This window comes from Dama dama, chromosome 13 (assembly GCF_033118175.1).
Source record: "Dama dama isolate Ldn47 chromosome 13, ASM3311817v1, whole genome shotgun sequence".
Taxonomy (NCBI): domain Eukaryota; kingdom Metazoa; phylum Chordata; class Mammalia; order Artiodactyla; family Cervidae; genus Dama; species Dama dama.
In genome coordinates, this window is record NC_083693.1 from 67,001,062 (window position 1) to 67,020,953 (window position 19,892).

General features: G+C 41.2%; 1 protein-coding gene across 6 annotated transcripts in view; it reads right to left on the bottom strand.

Moving 5' to 3' along the window:
- Positions 1-19,892, bottom strand: part of DICER1 (dicer 1, ribonuclease III) — a 75,758-nt gene that overhangs the window by 20,160 nt on the left and 35,706 nt on the right. For all 6 annotated transcript variants that reach the window (XR_009695470.1, XM_061159367.1, XM_061159364.1 and 3 more), the window contains 10 exons: positions 17,439-17,911; positions 10,532-10,664; positions 9,021-9,263; positions 8,321-8,472; positions 5,724-5,856; positions 4,980-5,055; positions 4,175-4,314; positions 2,083-2,262; positions 1,633-1,846; positions 1,274-1,427 (listed from right to left, as the gene is read on the bottom strand). Coding sequence is in view for 5 of the 6 variants with exons in the window: in XM_061159367.1 (XP_061015350.1) it covers positions 1,274-1,427; positions 1,633-1,846; positions 2,083-2,262; positions 4,175-4,314; positions 4,980-5,055; positions 5,724-5,856; positions 8,321-8,472; positions 9,021-9,263; positions 10,532-10,664; positions 17,439-17,911 (1,898 nt within the window). In the remaining variant the exon portion in view is untranslated. The remainder of the gene's footprint in view (positions 1-1,273; positions 1,428-1,632; positions 1,847-2,082; positions 2,263-4,174; positions 4,315-4,979; positions 5,056-5,723; positions 5,857-8,320; positions 8,473-9,020; positions 9,264-10,531; positions 10,665-17,438; positions 17,912-19,892) is intronic.

The window sequence follows — 19,892 nt, forward strand, 5'->3', positions numbered from 1 at the left end:
AGTCATGTCTGACTCTTTTTGACCCCATGAGCTGCAGCACGCCAGGCTCCCCTGTTCATCACTACCTCCCAGAATTTGCTCAGAATCATGTCCGTTGAGTGGGTGATGCTATCTAACCGTCTCATCCTCTGCCATTCCCTTCTGTTGCCTTCAGTCTTTCCCAGCATCAGGCATTTTTCCAAAGAGTCTGCTCTTCACATTAAGTGGTCAAAATATTGGAGATTAAATGGCTCCTTTAAATATCTCTAATTTCACCAATATAAACAGTATAGAAAACTTTCAATATCCAAGCAACCAAGTAAATAGTTTATATATTACCAGCGCTAAACATGAAAGATTCTTGCCCCACAAAACATATGTTACTGTACCATTTCTGATATTGATAGGCTGGTATTAACTAACATTTAAAACATGGTATTGAGATGCAAAGTGAAAAAAGAAAAAACAAAAACAGAACAAAATCCAAAGACAACTGCAGCCAGTATTTTAATTCTTTTAAAAGTGTGATATTTAATCTTAATGCTCAAAAACTCTGTCCTCTAAATTTTTACCCAAAAGGTGGCATTAGTCGTAAAGAACCTGCCTGCAAATGCAGGAGACCTAAGAGACTCGGGTTTGATCCCTGGGTCTGGAAGAGTCCCCGTGGAAGGGCATGGCAACCCACTCCAGTACCTTGCCTGAAGAATCCCAGACAGAGGAGCCTGGTGGGCTATGGTCCACAGGGTCACAGAGGGTCGGACACAACTAAAGTGACTTAGCACACATACAACAAAGCATTGTAATTATTTTCACTGCACTTAACACTATGCCTTTCAACGATTTTAATAAATTGTTATTTATAATCAAATTCTTTAAGACTTTGGGGATTAAAAGGATGGAGGTTTTACAAAGAAAGCCTATCAACATCATTTAGATGATCGGACCTTCACAAAGTAAAATCCCTTCACCAACGGCATTTCCGGCTTTGCTTTTACGTAAGTAAACTGGGGAGCACAGGCCCGTCACTAAGAGATACCTAAATTTTCCACTGGCCACATCAATGCCAGAGTCACAGCCCACCACATGGCCCATGTGAACAGGGGGAATCACCTCCATCAGGTTCGATTCCTGGGTTGGGAAGATCCCCTGGAGAAGGAAATGGCAACCCACTCCAGTGTTCTTGCCTGGAGAACCCCACGGACGGAGGAGCCTAGTAGGCTATAGTCCATGGGGTTGCAAAGAGTTGGACACAACTGATCGACTTCACTTTCTTTCTTTCCACTTAACACCTTACCTTGGAATGATAACTGCATCTTGGTAATCTTCTAATTTGAAAACAAAGGGAGTTTCTTTTGAATACTTTGTGCTGGGAATGCCTATGCGAGCTTCAGATTTCTCGATATCTTCCATGAATTTAAAGTCAATGTCCAAAGTGCTGGAGTCATTAACTTAGGGAAGAAAAAGATCTTTTAGCTTGTTAAAATATAATAATACAGGTAAGACCCTCCCTCAAGCTCTACCTTCATTCCATGTGCCCAATTCAGAGTTATCAAAGAGATTTCTGTACTATATTCAGTTAAGCTCATTGTTAAGCAACACGTTCATTTTTTAGCTACTATACAGACAATGCTTTAGAGTCTGGATCCTTCTTACCAACATTAAGAGGTAGAACACAGTAGGCTGAGTCCGCATCTGTGGGTTTAAATTCTAGTGCAGGTTTTTCAAGCCGAAGAATATGTGAGAATATATACTGGTGAAGTCTTGTGATCAGCTCAAGCATTTGCAGAGATAATGTGAAACCAGACTTCTTCAACTCAATAGATATTGTAACCTCTCCAGAGCGTGTGTACACAGGAAAGTGCGGGATCTTCAGAGAAAGAAAAATAAAGCCCAAGGTTAGCCAAGATTTCAGTCCATTATAAATAGTTAACTTCAGAAGAGGAATGATGCTTTCTATCAGAGAAACAGAAGAGACACTTCCAATTTTAAAATAGTGACCATCTTGAGGTAACAAAAGACAGTTACTTTTAAAGTCCCTTTTTCTGTTTTAAAAAAAAAAAAACAACGACAGTCCAACATAAAAGGTCACCACGAAACGTCCACCTGAGGTATGGGCTTGGCTGTCAGTATTCCAAAGCATCTTGTGGTGTCCTCAGGGGGGTAGAGCTTCCGCCTTCTGAAGTTGAGCTCATCAGGTAAAGGTGTTGTCAGGACCATTCCAATCACATACAGGTAACAGGGCTGACCGGGCTTGGGATAGCTCTCCTTCAAACATTCTGGAATCTGGGAGTGGAAAGAAAAATGTAAGCAATAAGTCCAAGTGTATTCACCTTTTTTCCAGATGTTGGCAAGAAAACAAATTTTTTCCCTGGCTTTACTAAGAGCTGATGAGAGAAAACGAAGACCCAAGGCAGGAGACCTCCTCATTTACTTAACCTCCCTGGAGAGGCGGCACTGTTGGGTGTGCAAGAACATACAAAACCATCAAACACCGCAGGGTCTTTTAATACAATACTATTCATCTGACGTGGGCTTCCCTAGTGGCTCAGTAGTAAAGAATCCGCCTACCAATGCAGGAGACATAGGTTCAATCCCTGTGTCAGAAAGATTCCCTGAAGAAGGAAATGGCTACCCACTCCAGTATTCTTGCCTGGGAAATCCCATGGACAGAGGAGCTTGGTGGGTTAAAGTCCATGGGTTGCAAAAGAGTTGGAATACAACTTAGCAACTAAACAGCAACATTTCATTTGATCTATTTCTTTTGACTAGAGAACAAACTCTTTTCTTCCCTAGGTTTCTTAGTCTTTACTCACTGTTGAATATCAGAAAATAAAAGTAGCCAAGTTTTTAAAAATCCTACATAATCCTGAAACTCACAGATAACCTTTAGTAACACTGTCAGATACCATATCATCTTCCAGACTTTTCTGGAATAAATGTATACATTCCAGAATAAATGCACATAAATATATACAGATATATATTTTTCATTACAAATGGAACCACAAAACAAAGACTGTATCACCGATTTTTACCTCTGGTTACTACAATGAGAATATCTTTCAGGGTCCATACAAGTTAGTACTATTTTTAATGGCTGTCTGATTAAAGGAGTAAACTATGACTTAAACTAAACTAAGCTTCTAAACTTCCAATATTCATTTAACCCCATCCAATAGTCTTACAGTTTCCAAGGCTCAATAATATAAATAATTACATCTACAGTTACAAGGTGCAGAAACACTGGCTAAGAGATATAGTTACCAGAGTATCAGACAGGACAGAGTGCACCTGTTCATTACACAGGATGCAAAGCAGTACTCTGCTTCTCAAAGCACTTATTAGTGGTGGCATCTGTCACACGAAACTAGCCCAAGAGCCTCCAGGGTACTGTTAGAGTAGGAAAACTGGATTTGAGAAAATAAGCAGTTCAGAAAATCGGATAACTTAATTCCTGATTTTTGCAAAAGTGACATGATTTTGAATCTTGAAAATGCTTAGCTAGGGGCAAACTTTTTTAAAAAAAGTAAAAACTCAATAAAACTGCAAAAAATAAATAAAAAGAATCATATTTAAGCTAACATCAAAGTACATAGCAAATTTCTGCTTTTGTTTGGGGGTTTAAAAATAAGGTAAAAATATTGTCTAATATTTTTTAAATAAGTACTCCAGCCCCGTATGGTTACAGCCACAGATCCAGCTAGACACGACATGTTGGAAAAGCTGACTACGACTCGTCAGGCCACACCCTGACGCCTGACAAGTCACTGGGCTGACGCCTGCCGCGCGCCCCTCACCCTGAACGGGGACGCGCCTGTTTTATCACACACACCCCCGAGGTCTCAGTCCCCAGTGTGAGGTAGAGAGAGGACCTGGCCACTAAAGTGAATGAAACAAAGAACGTCCGTTTAAATGACATTCATTCATTCTGGATAGAATGTGATAAACACAAGAACCCTCTTGAGAAGAAAAACAAACCGCGATGTCTGCAGTGAGAAAGAGCACAAGCTGCCCACGTGGGAGGGAAGCGGCTGCTGTCAGAGCAGCAGTGAACCAGGCAGGGACACGCGGAGACCCACGGGCTGGGCTGAGTCACACGTGTTTGGGAAGCCACGCAAAGCAGTCGGGGCCTGGGACAGCAAGCAACACAAAGTCAGAAAGGCTAGATTCCTATTTGGTTCTAACCAATACTAACTGCTTTTGGGTAGCACTGTCTTCGTTTCGTGGAACCTGGTCTTCCTGGAACACTGGTCTCTTCTTCATCGTGTAAATCCAGCTCTTCCTCGTATTTAACAGTCTCCTTCCCAACTGGCATCAAATGGTCATCCAGTTCACCTAAGAAATGTAAAGAGAAGGAACGTGATTTTATAATAAAACGCTCAATCCTGATTTTGCCTAATTAATCAGTGGGTCATCCAGAGCAGCTCTGCCTTAGGAAACGACTGGACAAATCACGAAAACCAAAGCGTCTGTGCTTTTAGCAACAGAAAAGTAATCAGATGTGGTAACTGAAGGCAAAGTCTATTGTGACATTCATATATCCAGTATGATGAGGACTATAAATTCTGTTTTAAGACTCAAAAATAAAAACATGCAAACAGGAAAACAGTATCAGATCATCCCTTTACGAATGCCACTGGAAGACAAGTCTTTCATTTGTACACAAATATAGACTAATTTGAGAAACCGATACATTAAAACACAAAACATAAATGTTCACGATTCAACAGTCAGAAGACGTTACTACATTTATATATTTAGAAGGAGTTAGAAATGAGAGCAAATAAATCACAGTTGCTCAGCTGTGAAAAACAGAACTCCTCCATCTTACAGGGTCTTCAAGTTACATCACACTTACATCTATCCTCCCCGAAGCACACCAACATCAACGCGTTCACAGCCCACAAAACCCTGGAGACCCATAAAGCCCTTGAGGTGCTTTTGTTTTACAATGTTTTTAACTTTATTTTTATCTACATGTGCTTTTCACACACTCTTACCAATTTTGTGCAGTTTTTCACAGCAAATGAGAGCCACGACTCTTTCAGCCAATCGAATGCAGCTCATTGGGGGACCCTGGAAGTAACCAAAAAAACATGTCCACAGTATATGCATGGAGCTGGAGTATTGTTGGCGCATAAAACACAGATGAAACCTCTGCCCTGGTATCCTTAAAGCTGAAATTTACCACAGTTCTTCATTGTGAGAAACATCAGCCAGTTTAAAAAAATCCTATTGCCTATATTTGGAAAGCCATCTTTAAAAATCCTGCCCAGTAAAACCTACACCAGTTATCATTAAGAGCTTACAATCTTGATGAATTTAAATTTCAGTAAGAATTTAGTGTATCAGCATTAAGACCAAGGACAGCAATTGTATACAGGTATATTTTCCAATCAACAACAAAATAACTAGAACAGCCCACCTATATTTAATGAATTCTGTGTCACTTAAGGATCTAAAGCCACAACTCAACGATGCTGACAGAAATGTTTAGAGTCGTAAGATTTTAAAGGAATCTTCAGAGGTCCTCTAGCCTAATTCACACAGTCTACAAATTACATATATATAGTCTATTGAGGACTCGAACATGTAGTTGACTACAAAAGAGATTTCTAAATGTACTTTTTAAAGTAGATTTAAAGCCAAATTTACCTATAACTCGCACATCCTTAGAGAAGCTGAAAACAAATCTGTTAACGACATTAACTTTAAGGCACAATCATTTCTTTTTCTAAACTTACAACAATGGAGGCTCGAAGAGGTGAGTTAATTGGCAGATAAAGAGTTGAATAAAATGTACCATCAGGCAACTCTCGGGTTCTACATTTAGGAGCCAGATGAGTAAACGGATCACTTGGTAATCTAGCACAGTATCTGTCGGGGGGAAAAAAAGAAATAGTGATACTGAGTCTACAACTGAGAAAAAATCTGATATTCACATTTGATTTCTTATGTTCCTCTTCCCCTCTACTGGATAGGTATTTATATGTGTGGTTTCAGCATCACTGCTTTAAACTTTCAATAAGATGGACTAGTATGTTTATATATATATATATATATAAAACAAACTCTGAGATGACGTTCTGTATCTGTGCTGTCCAACAGGGAAGCCACTGAGCTCCTGAACTGCGCCAAGGGCAGCTAAGGAACTAAACTTTTTACTTCAATTTTTATTAAAATTGATAATTGAGTGTCAACAGCTGTATATGTCTAGTGCTATGACTGGACAGTACAGAAAGTACTGTTCAGAATCCATGAAGGGAGCAAACGGCCAGTGTTTGTTCCTTAATGATCGCCAACAATTACGGGGGCCTGTGCAAGGCAGGCATCAGGGGTGGGCTCGGTGTTCACCCAAGGAGGGCAGGAGGACAGCTGGGCCGCCCCACAACAGCACAAGGAACGCGGGCAGGAAGCCGGCTCTGAGGGAGCTTAGCCCGAGCAGGGAGGGTGCTGGGACAGGAAGCCAGCCTGGCGGGGAACGAGATGCAAACAATGAGGCCACGGACGGGCCTAAACGCCGCAAGGCCAGGACCCGTGCACCGAGGGCGCCTCAACACGGTGGCAGCACCCCGGGGGAGGGAGACGCTACATACGGGGAGCCTGAACAGGAATTAATCTGACGACAGTGGGAATCAGATTTCTCACTATTAAAAAAGCCAGCCAGGGACAAAAAGAGGACAGCAAGAACAAACCCTCTGGTGTCTAGTAAAACTGGAGCTACCCACAGACAGGTAGGCAGGTACAGACAACGCAAGTGAAAAGGCATGAGTGTGTTTCCCAGCTCCACTTGCTGAACAGCCTGGTAGCAATAATACTCCGGAGGCAAGGAACACACCTTGGTTTCTAAACACAACTCATTCTCCACTAAAAGGAGCCAGGACCTTTTGGAGAAATAGCCAATATCTAGCCTGGGGCAGGGAAACTGTGAGTCTAGAACATCTTGTGTGCCACAAAATACAGAAATGTCCAAAGAATAATGGTGACATGTTAAAAAGACACTGAAGTTACACCGAAGGGGTCCTCACCAGCCAAATTTTACACAATTTTCACCTCAAAATAAGAAACGAGAGTAAAAGACTAAAAATGAGCAAAACAGGAGTCCATTAGTTCACACTGGATAAAAAAAAATAAAAGGAACAAATAAACAGAGAAAAGAGAAAGCTCTTTCTCATAGTAAAATGACAACTAATAAATACTGAAAGAATTAGGGAGTCAGAAAATCCCCATTTGGAAAACATCACAGAAATAATCAATCCAGGCAAGAAATATCAACGGGTGAAAACTGAGGAGAGGGATAAATTTTATATAATCGCAAAATATCTCCCCATGAAATATTCAAGAATTATAAAAAGGAAAAAGGAAATTTTACAGCAGAGAAAGCTGGCAGACCTTACGCAAGTGATGAAAGTCACCACCATCATCAGAGGACAAATCTAACTGGGACTAAGTGACCCAGTTAGAATGTAAGGAATCCAGCATCACTTCAGTGACGCGCTGGCCAAAAACATATAACTGGGGTCCAGTCATGAGAACATACCAAATAAACCCAAACTGAGAGGGAGACGACACAACGACTGGCCTGCCATCTTCTAAACGTTCAAGGTCATTCAAGCCCAAGAAAGGCGCCAGGGTGAAGCAAACCAGACAGATGAGGAAAACGAGTACAACCCACGGCCTTGGGCTGGACCCTTCCCCTCCAGAGAACGTTCTTGGGAAACCTGAATGGGTCTTCTCTGGGTGCTCTTTGCAGTATTCTTACAATATTTTAAAGTTTAAAACTGTTCCCAAATAAAAAGTTAAAAAGAAACGCTTACATTTTCTTGCTCCTATTTTGCCTCTGCATGAAATCTATCCTGATACATAATCTAGCTATGCATCTGCTTTCCTTAGTTCTTAAAAATGTTATCACCAAATCAAGACAAAGTATTGATAAAACAGCATGTACTTAAAAAAAAAAAAGTTTCAAGTCTTCCATTCCTGCTAAAGGAAAATTCAATGGCTGCCAACACTTGACACAAAACAAGTTTCAAGATTTAGAAAAGAACAGTGAGCATTGCAAAATTAATTTCAAAGCAATTAAAATATGTATGCATTCATTAGGTCAGCCTTGCCAATTAGAAGGGAAACATTTATTTCTGCACAATACTAGTTTTGCATTCTGACAAAAAAAACAATGAACAGAAAAAAGCAACTTCTTTTTCTTTCTGTCACTGAGGCATCACAGGCCATAAATGGAGATTGGTTATTGCTTTCAGATGGTGAACAACACATTACTTACAGATTTAGAAGAAATCTCACGATTCTCACAGGTTTGCTACCACGTGGCCTATGGCCGTACCTGTTGACGTGCCCAATGGCCGTGTTGATTGTGACGCGGGGACCGTCCTCAGGCCTCAGCACATACGGTGGGAAAATATCGTCGTCATCTACCACGGGCTCCGTGTCGGCCTCCCCGGTATCAACCGACTTGGAACACTTGTTTCGCAAGATCTGAACAGTTTCAGAACAGAATTTATGAGAACAAATGCCTTTCCTGCCACTAGCTGTCTGCCTCTGAACCTACGGAAAAGCTCCCTTGACATGAAACATTTCTCTCTCCTAAACACATACCTCAATACTCCATAGCTACATGCTGCAGACAATGTTCCCCACTGCATCCTTCCCAGCTCCAGTCACATGGAGATATTCCCATACAGGGAACAAGACACTGAACTACACCTACCTACCAGCACGCACGTGATCGCCAGTCTTACATGAGTATCTGGGCTGTGTCATCACTCTCAAACCACTCCACCACTCAGTCAACTAGGACGACACCATCCACAGGAACAGTATACTTCCTAATCTTCCCCAATAACCTATATGACCATTTTCACTGCCATTTTATTGTGAAATACTGCTGGCTCTGTGCAATTACTCTCAACTGTCTAATAATGTACCCACTGCACACCTCTGTTGAGACTATTCTCCGAAGATACAACTGTTTTTATTATTTCTGTATGCATAGGAGTAACTTGCAGATAACATGTGAATCTTACCTTTTCAATAGCTTTGTATGTTTTAAGGTCTTCTTCAAAACTCTTTATTTTATCTGTATCTGCTAACATTACATAATTAGAGATGGGTGCCCTCGCTCTTCCCTTAGACTGAACATAGGATCGATACTCCGTGGGCAGATCAAAACGAACCACCAAGTTGCATTTCGGTATGTCAACACCCTCTTCCACAATACTTGTTGCAATAAGCAGGTTGGTTTCATGTGCTCGAAATTTCCTAAGTACCTGGAAAAAATTCCACCAAGAAAACGAATTCTAAAAAACTTTCCAAAGAAAAGAGCATAGTAAAATTAAGGGACAACTGTAATCTGTGACAATACTCTGAGCACTCTTAATCCAGGCCAGGCTAAAAACAATGACAGTATCACACAAAACTCGAGATGCCATGAACATTTGGGCAAAGAAACTCTGATTTAAAGACATTTTCAGCTGAACATAACTTGAAAAAAATCAAAGTGCCTTTCTACTTTAGAGAAGCACTCATGGACAAGCCATAGTCTTCCAGCTAAAGACACTGGCTTCTTTAATAACCATCAGAGTGACCAAACGAATTCACTTCTGATATCCTGTTGATATTCTGAGCCTCCCTATGGGACCTATGTCTGTGAGCCTATGCCAACATCCCTCCAAAGATGTCAAAACTCCGTCACTAAAATCCCTAAATCACTTGGAATTAAAAACTACAAGCAAAGCATCATTTATTTTCTGACATCTTGGGACATACTTAATTTAAGGGATCAGAAATGATTTTTTTAAGTGAAAAATTTTTTCATGCTAGATTTCAGATAACATCATTTCCCAATTCAGCGTAAGTTAAATAAGAAATTAAGTTGGGTTTTAGACTGATCTGTCAAGACTCTGGCTACTGAATTCCCCAAACTTGGGAGTATTATCAAAGAAAAATGACTTCAACATGAATTATTCTGCTACTTTTAACTTAAACAACAAATCTTACATAAAAAGTTTTTATTTGCAAGCCAGGAACACTATGTTAGGTTTTATCATCTTTATAGTGCTATTTCCTATATCAAATCTTGAATAAAAAGCATGAAAAAAAATTAAACCAAAAATCTTTAAAATATATTGCTGTTTTTAAAATAGTAAACCAAGGTAGGACTTTCAATAGCAAACAAAACATGTTCTAGGAAAAAAATTTCAGTTTGTTGCTTCAGAATCGTAACAAGTCAACAAGGGTTATATTTACACGAGCTGTCTTCTTCTATGAAACGTAGGTGTGTGTCCTCCGCCCCATAAAGGAAAATAAAATGGCTGATGGCAATTAAGACACAAAATTGATTTACCAGACAGGTATTCTAATTCTACACATGAGAATCATTGTTCGGCTACCTCAAGGGAAACGGTGAGTCTCTGTTTATGAGGACTCTATATCACCAAAAATGTGCAGAGGAACTATAAAGAGACGGGGTTCCTATGGGCAGAGTTTATATATGTTCTGAAAACTGTTACTGTAAAATTATTTTCACTTAGCTTACCTCTTCCTGTTTTCTGAATTCTGCTTCCATCTGTTTGTTCCGAGGCTGATTCTTTCCGATGCCATGTCCAGTTATAAAATTGCTGCTGATGTAAGCCAGCTCTGGATCTTGTTTGCCAGCTTCCTTTATCAATCTAAGAAAATTATACACATTTGGAAGTTAAGCATTGCTGAGGGGAAAAAATTTAAACTTTTGTTTGTAAGGTCTCTCTGAAAATGGAAATACAGGTATTTGTTTTTTGCCAAACAAAATAGCCTTGGTATTTTTTTTTCCCCAAATAGCTTAAAAAGAAATCACTGTCACTCTTCTCTGTGTCGATCTGTACACCGAAAGCTTAGGACACCAAAGACAGGGTTGATTTACACGACACGGGTGAACGAAATGGTCACAGTCCCTCAGACTTTCTAATTTGACAGTAATGAGCTTCACAGAAATGTGGCCTGGGAAGTGACAGCGCTAGGCAGAGAGAAACATGGACTCTTCATCTGTTCTGGCTTTAGGCCAAGACTTATAATGAAAAAGCCATACACACTCTCTCTCTGAAACACTCATCCCTAAGCGCACACACAACTTGCCGCAGTGGTCATGCCCCTGTCTCTATGACCAAGCTTACGGAGAGTTAAGTACCAAACACCCCAAGGGAAATTTCATTCTCCTCTCTCTCCATGTAGTAAGTCCTAGCTGCGCGTGCAAAGGAAGAAGCATGTTATTTCTGTTCGGTTTACCCCAGTGCCCTGTCCCCCTGGAAGGAGGGCTCCAGGGCAAGGAAGTCCTCCATCCACTGATAAGCATCTCCATTCCCAGCACTTTGTGGCCCTGCGGCCGGCCACTGACCACAGTTCTGCATGAAAGGCCACTGAGCTTCGGCCCTGCAAGGCCAAGAGAGCTCGCCTCCATGCAAGGCTGAGATAACTCCCCTCCCACCCCAGCAGGAAAGAGAAAAGGCTCTTGAGCTCATCCCCCTTCCTGCCTGCTCCCCTCTATCAACCCTGAAAGCTTGTCCCCGAAAGCGGGCCCTTGGCTACAAAATGAAAAAGAGCGACAGGACAGGCTCACGTTACATGGGTGCAGAAGGTTAACAGTTAGTGTTGCCATTACAGCTATTTTGGAAATATCCACATTGGAAAACTCAGCACACAGGATAAATGGTTCCACACCTGACCTAAGTGATCCCATATGGTTCCTCTGAAGTCATACAACATAGCACAAATTCCTAATAGAAAATTGCATTTTTAAGTCAAACCATTCTTTTTTTTTTTTTAATAAGTACATGAAACAGACTAATATCAAAGTCCTGGGAGAAACCTTGAGTGGCCATCTAAAATATCTTCCTGCCTCCAAATCAGTGAAACACTGGCATGCCTAGGTTAGTTTGAGAGTCTGCTCTACAGTTCAAATGCTTAAAATGTTCAAAATCAGAAAGTTCTTTAATATGTTCCAAGATTTGTTATTATGAACTTATGATGTAACAGAAAGCAGTGTTACACGCAAATTGCATGTCCCAACATCTAAAATATGAAATCAATTACTGTAGAAATAATATATACTTCCAAATTTTAGTTTATGTAAACAAGCATCAATTTGAACAAAACAGAGGTTTAAAAATGCATTTCCAGTTACTCCTAATTAGGCAGAGACTGTATTTTAATTTGCCTAAAATAATAAATCTGGTAGATTTCCAACTAGCTGAGAACTGAAGCACGAAGAGTACTTTTATTTCTCCTTAATGAGACCCTCGTCAGGACTGCGGTCAGCAGAAGAAACAAGAAGCACATTAATAAACAAAGTCCCCTGTAAGCAGCAATTAAATGCTTTTATATACCTACGCTTACAATGTTTAAAAAGGAAAAATTTCTCCATCAGATAAATTTAAGGAATCCCTACAGACAAAGCTATGGGCTTCCAGAAAAACAAAACAAGGTCTACTGTTGTCAGGGCACTTGTATTAATAAGGACTACACTATCTGCCCAGAGATTTCACGGTACCACAGAACTGCTAGGATGGAATTTTGTGCCTTTTAATTTTATACTGAGTTTATGTGAGTTGTTTCACAAGCAAGCTGTCTGATAAAGAATGCTGTTCTCTATAGTGCAGAGCTTCTCAAACAGTCTCTAGCAAAGAAGTGATTATTTTTTTCCTGTTTTCAAATTCACCTGAAAACAGTATTCTTGTAAAATTCCATGAAAATTAACTAAGAAAACCTAAAAAATATTAAAATTTAATGGCCAATTGTATAATATTCAGCAGACATAATTTACTCTGAAAACTAAAAGAGCTGGTGCTTACCCTCCATCTCTGTACCTTCCTCACCACGGCCGGCACAGGCCCACACTGTGTGTGCACACAGCCTCCCCAAGTACAATGTCAGGCGGTAAGACTGTGGTTTTTGTATACAATGTCTCTCACTAATGACTCAGTAAGAAAGGGAGGTATTATCACTATTTTATAGATGAAGATGTTGAGGCTTTAAAAAGTGAAATAACTTGCACAGAATATATACCTAAAAAGTGAGTGAAGATAAAAAGAACCAGGACCCCTCGGAGAAATGGCTGATTCCATGGCTGGGGCAAGAAAAACACAGGATAAGCCTGGAACACCTTGGCATACCAGAAAGTCAGGCAGGGTTCAAAAATCAGAAGGATCGGGGCATGTCAAAAGGAGACAGGCACTAACCTCAAAGAGCCCCCAGTGGCCCAGGGTGGACTAACTTATAAAAAAAACTAACCCAGCATCAGATCATAACCAAGGTATAAAATAAACAAACATGAGTTCACAGTGATAAAAGAACATGACTCAACAAATATAAACAGATAAATAGGATAAAAGAGACATGTTTTCCTTACAGAAGAATTTCAGTAACACACATAGAGAAGCCCCTCTCCAGGCATGAAGCTGAATTCCTCCCTCCCCAGGATAAACTAGCTTTGGTGACTTGCTTTCAAAGAATAAAGTAAGAAATAAGAAAAATAATAACTTCACAGTGGAGGAAGCTGGCAAGTGCAATCATAATCACGTGATGAAGTTTAACATCACCCACGATGTTCTGTGTCAAGACCACAAATCCCCCTAAGATAAAGCAACAAGAAGGGCACCTCATATCTGCAGCCTTCTTTCAAATGCTAAAACCCAGTCTAATCCTGTGAAAAACATCAGACAAATTCAAACTGAGGGGCAGTCTACAAAATATCTGACCTGTCCTCCTCACGTCAAAGTTGTCAAAAACAAGGAAAGAACAAGATGCCATAAGAGACCAAAGGAGATTAGAGAAATAAAACAACTAAATGAACTCTGGTACACCTTGGATTAAAAAGAAGACATTAATGGGAAAACTGGGGAAATCCAATAGAGTCTAGAAGTTAGTTAATAGTAATACACCAATGTTAGTTTCTTGGGTGCAACAAATGTACCCTGATAGGGTAAGATGTTACTGACATAAGACATGAGGGAAACCCGGAATGGGTATGGGGAACCGCAGTACATCCCTGCAACTTTTCTGTAAAGACAAAGCTACTGGGAAAAGAAAGGGGTAGAGGGATGGGGGACAGAGAGAAGACATCAACCCAGGTTTCTTCAATGCCAAAGTCACACAATACTAATAAATCACACAGTGAAAAGTGCTCTAGACTTGGAGAGTGGAACTCACTTTCTGCCACTTGATCCTGGAGTTATTTCAGTAAGTCACAAACTGTTATCTTCTTCATCTATGACAGAGTAAAAACATCTATCTTCTTCCCTCACGGAGTGTTCTGAAATTTTAAAACTGTATAAAGGTACCAGACATGAACAATGGACTGGTGCCAAACTGGGAAAGGAGTACATCAAGGCTATATACTGTCACCCTGTTTATTTAACTTACATGCAGAGTATATCATGCAAAATGCCAGGCTGGATAAAGCACAAGCTGAATCAAGATTGCAGGGAGAAATATCAATAACCTCAGATACACAGATGATACCACCCTTATGGCAGAAAGCAGAGAGGAACTAAAGAGCCTCTTGATGAAAATGAAAGAGGAGAGTGAAAAAGCTGGCTTAAAATTCAACATTCAAAAACTAAGATCATGGCATCCAGTCCCATCACTTCATGGCAAATAGATAGGGGAAAAAAGGAAACAGTGACAGACTTTATTTTCTTGGGCTCCAGAATCACTGCAAATGGTGACTGCAGCCATGAAATTAAAAAGATGCTTGTTCCTTGGAAGAAAAGCTATGACCAACCTAGACAACGTATTAAAAAGCAGAGACATCACTTTGCCAACAAGGTCTGTATAGTCAAAGCTGTGGTTTTTCCAGGAGTCATGTAAATGGATGTGAGAGCTGGACCATAAAGAAAGCTGAGTGCCAAAGAATTGATGCTTTTGAATTGTGGAGTTAGAAAAGATTCTTGAGAGTCCCTTGGACTGCAAGGAGATCAAACCTGTCAGACCTAAAGGAAATCAGTCCTGAATATTCATTGGAAGGACTGATGCTGAAGCTGAAACTCCAATACTCTGGCCACCTGATATGAAGAACTGACTCCCTGGAAAAGACCCTGATGCTGGGAAAGATTGAAGGCAGGAGGAGAAGTGGGCGACAGAGGATGAGATGGTTGGATGGCATCACTGAAATCGATGGACATGAGTTTGAGCAAGCTCCTGGAGTTGGTGACTGACAGGGAAGCCTCGTGTGCTGCAGTCCATGGGGTCGCAAAGTCAGACGTGACTGAGCAACTGAACTGACTGATATAAAGGTAAATTATAGACGATAAAGCCCTAAATATATAAGGCAAAAGAAAAACTATAAACCCAAGACTGTACATATACAACATTATATATAGAAGTAGCTATTTTTATTTTTGATTAGGAGAGTAGAAAACTGCCCATGTATTACAATAGCTTCTACTCCCATGAAACTGTTTGCTGAAGAATGGTTTTTCCTCCCATTAAATTGATGGAAGGAAAGAATCTGGATTTCAGGAAGTTTTTCTAAGCTTATTAAAAAGCTTACTGGAACAAGACCTCTATTGTATATTTAATTAGCTGCCCATAAAGTAAACCCTCAAACCACTCCTAACTCATCATCCAACACTAAATTCCAGGCACATTTTATGAAAGTTGATCGCAATTAATCTGATCCTCAAAGTCAACAGGAAGTAACACTGATTTCTGATAAACCTTTTCAGGCTAATATTCCTTCACTGGAAACTGGCACATCTCCATACTTACAAACCCATGTAGAAAAAAGGGAAAAGGAAGAAAATGAACCCCCACTTCTCTCCAAGCCCCAGAAAATGTACTTAATTCTTAACCCATCTTGTATGGAGCACAGAGTCCGTCTAGAACTCGGCTTAGAACTGTGCCAACATTAAACTTTTCTGACCCCAAAAATGCTTTTCCCCCATTCTAAAAAATAACCCAAGTAGTCGTGCACTCCCTGGACTGCCTCTTGGCAGTCTTCCCACTGTAAAGCACTGGTTTTTAGTGTTCTGTGATACCCAAGGGCATGATGATTATACAAAGAAGTGGAGACGAGGAGGCAGACTATCAGGATTCTAGAATTGTCTCTGCAATTGGCCGGCAATTTAACTCAGAGCAAGTCACTTTTCCTCCAGAGGCTTTCCTCTTTTTTTTTTCTTATAAGACTAAGCGGGTTGGATTAGTCAATGAAGTTCCTTTCCAACCTTAAACTTCTGATTTCGATGTAATTCACTACCTAAAATTATTTTACTTCGTATCCATCATCAGGATCGGGCCCAACGACTATGAAAACTTCCAGACTGAAAACCGCCAGATGACGACCCCAGAGGCCAATCTCTCGTTACTCAAGTACATTCTCAAGTCAGAAGCAGTTGTTTTTTTTTTTTAAACCCCAAATTACCTCAGGATGCAAAGTTTAATTTCTCCTCAGAGATCAATACTTGCAGAAAAGGTTCTTAGGGATCAACTTTGGCCAATTAATAGATCTTATAGAAACAAGTAGTTTGAAGTACAAAATAAGGACTCTTTTTGGCCCTTACAAATAATACAGCATCCATCCACAAATCAAAAGAAATATACGTTACGTGACCATGTGACACAAGTTTGAAGTGCAGCTCCTTGGTTGAGTCTATATTCAGGAAAAATACACTTCTACTGAAGAAGGAGGTAGGGTGGAAATTTACAACCTAATTGGCATTCCCTGCCACCTTTGCCAGTATTCTCTGAATTCCTCCCTAACGTTTTTATTATCTTCTGATTCAGAAAATTTTAATATGTAGTCTATGAACCAATTCAAATTTCAAACCCAGTCGTTACATGCTTTTCACTGCAAACGTGCAAACTTGAATAGGCAATTGTTAAGGAAAAAAAGCTAACAGAAAAATTGGCCACAGCAATATCCTGATAAAATTTATCCTAAGATCACCTGAAGGAGAAAGCGTGGTGTGAAATGCTCAAAACCACACCCAACACATGTGTGTGTGCTCAGTCGTGTCCGACTCTTTGCGGCCCTGTGGACTGTAGCCCGCCAGGCTCCTCTGTCCATGGGATTGCCCAGGCAAGAACACGGGAGTGGGTTGCCATTTCCTTCTCCACTAACACACCACAGTCACAGGTTAATAAATATCTTAACTAAATCTAACAACTGAATACCGAACAAGGAAGGTTTACTTTAATGTCAACTTAATTTTTCTGTACTTGCACTCGATTTCAGATGGATTACAAAAGATTAGCATCCTTTAGGAGCAAAACCTCAGTCAAGCGACTGTATATATAAACATGCTGCCAATCCCAAGATAGCGTTACACGTGAATTCTAAGGATGGGGCCAAGTGAAGGGCTCTCCCCTAAGCCTTCCACCCAGCCCTTAAAGCTATTACAACGTATCACTTCACAGAACAAAAAGCTGCCTCTTCTACTATGGGGAAAAAAACGTTAATCTCGGAGAGTTACCTGTTTAAGACCACGGCTGTGTATCTTCTTTCCACAAAAATAATTCCACACAAGATATTGGTAAATGGAGAAGGAAAATTTGTCTCTGGCTTTTCTTTCTCTTCAATCTCTTCATCCTCCTCGTCGTCCTCAGAGTCACTCCAGGACACGTAGTTATCCTGGTTCCTGTTATTATACCACTCCACGCTTTCGAACTGCTGCCGCTCGTACGGTTTGTACTTGCGGAGGATCTCCAGCAGCTTTATCACTTTAGGAGTGACGAACTTCAGGTCAAGGGAGGCAGGTGAGAAGTGCTCCTCACACAGGGCATGGATTTTCCTCAGGAAAGTGTCTGTAAACAATAGAAACTTCCGGTGCAGCTCCTCTTGCTCGTGTTTGATGTATTTCTGTAGCTCTCTGACCATCATTCCAGCTACTTTATCGGCACACCAGGGTCCCAGGACAACCAGTACCGCACGACAGTCTGAGAGTATCTACAAAAAAAGGTAAAGACTCAAATGCGAAACAATACTCTGGCAGTATCTTCACATGGAGTCTAACTGGGATTTAAGCTGTCTTTACTCCTTCAAAATAAATTTACCCCACTAATGTCAACACTGGGGTTCATTTCCCCAAAGTTACAGAGAGGGGCCAGTAGTCTTTCCAAGCTCTACTTTTTCATACAGATGCCCAGAACCACCCTTCTGGGCATAATCAAATGACAGAAATTAAAAGATGCAACTGTATACGGTTAATAAAGCAACCTCAGAGCTGTGGTCGAAAGTACAACTGAGTCATTTACTTCCAGGTAAATATGCAAGGAACTACATAGCAGAATATATAGGTGTGTGTGCATATGCAGCAGAGTATGTCATTTTATTTTAGGTATCAAAGAAAAGCAAGATGGTTTTCCTTGAACTGTATCTGTGCTCCAGAGTGCCACAGCTTACCACCCGAGCTCAGACTGGAATGTAAATCCATAGTAAGGCTGTAACTGCCAGTTCTTTTTTTTTTTTTTTTTCATTTATTTTCATTAGTTGGAGGCTAATTACTTCACAACATTGCAGTGGTTTTTGTCATACATTGACATGAATCAGCCATGAAGTTACATGTGTTCCCCATCCCGATCCCCCCTCCCACCTCCCTCTCCACCCGATTCCTCTGGGTCTTCCCAGTGCACCAGGCCCGAGCACTTGTCTCATGCATCCCACCTGGGCTGGTGATCTCTTTCCCTATAGATAATATACATGCTGTTCTCTAGAAACATCCCACCCTCGCCTTCTCCCACAGAGTCCAAAAGTCTGTTCTGTATTTCTTGTCTCTTTTTCTGTTTTGCGTATAGGGTTATCATTACCATCTTTCTAAATTCCATGTATGTGTTAGTATGCTGTAATGATCTTTATCTTTTCTGGATTACTTCACTCTGTATAACGGTCTCCAGTTTCATCCATCTCATTAGAACTGATTCAAATGAATTCTTTTTAATGGCTGAATAATATTCCATGGTGTATATGTACCACAGCTTCCTTATCCATTCGTCTGCTGATGGGCAGCTAGGTTGCTTTCATGTCCTGGCTATTATAAACAGTGCTGCGATGAACACTGGGGTGCACCTGTCTCTTTCAGATCTGGTTTCCTCAGTGTGTATGCCCAGGAGTGGGATTGCTGGGTCATGTGGCAGTATAACTGGTTTCCTCGGTGTGTGTGCCCAGCAGTGGGATTGCTGGGTCATGTGGCAGTATAACTGGTTTCCTCGGTGTGTGTACCCAGCAGTGGGATTGCTGGGTCATGTGGCAGTATAACTGGTTTCCTCGGTGTGTGTGCCCAGCAGTGGGATTGCTGGGTCATGTGGCAGTATAACTGCTTTCCTCGGTGTGTGTGCCCAGCAGTGGGATTGCTGGGTCATGTGGCAGTATAACTGCTTTCCTCGGTGTGTGTGCCCAGCAGTGGGATTGCTGGGTCATGTGGCAGTATAACTGCTTTCCTCGGTGTGTGTGCCCAGCAGTGGGATTGCTGGGTCATGTGGCAGTATAACTGCTTTCCTCGGTGTGTGTGCCCAGCAGTGGGATTGCTGGGTCATGTGGCAGTATAACTGCTTTCCTCGGTGTGTGTGCCCAGCAGTGGGATTGCTGGGTCATGTGGCAGTATAACTGCTTTCCTCGGTGTGTGTGCCCAGCAGTGGGATTGCTGGGTCATGTGGCAGTATAACTGCTTTCCTCGGTGTGTGTGCCCAGCAGTGGGATTGCTGGGTCATGTGGCAGTATAACTGCTTTCCTCGGCGTGTGTGCCCAGCAGTGGGATTGCTGGGTCATGTGGCAGTATAACTGCTTTCCTCGGCGTGTGTGCCCAGCAGTGGGATTGCTGGGTCATGTGGCAGTATAACTGCTTTCCTCGGCGTGTGTGCCCAGCAGTGGGATTGCTGGGTCATGTGGCAGTATAACTGCTTTCCTCGGCGTGTGTGCCCAGCAGTGGGAT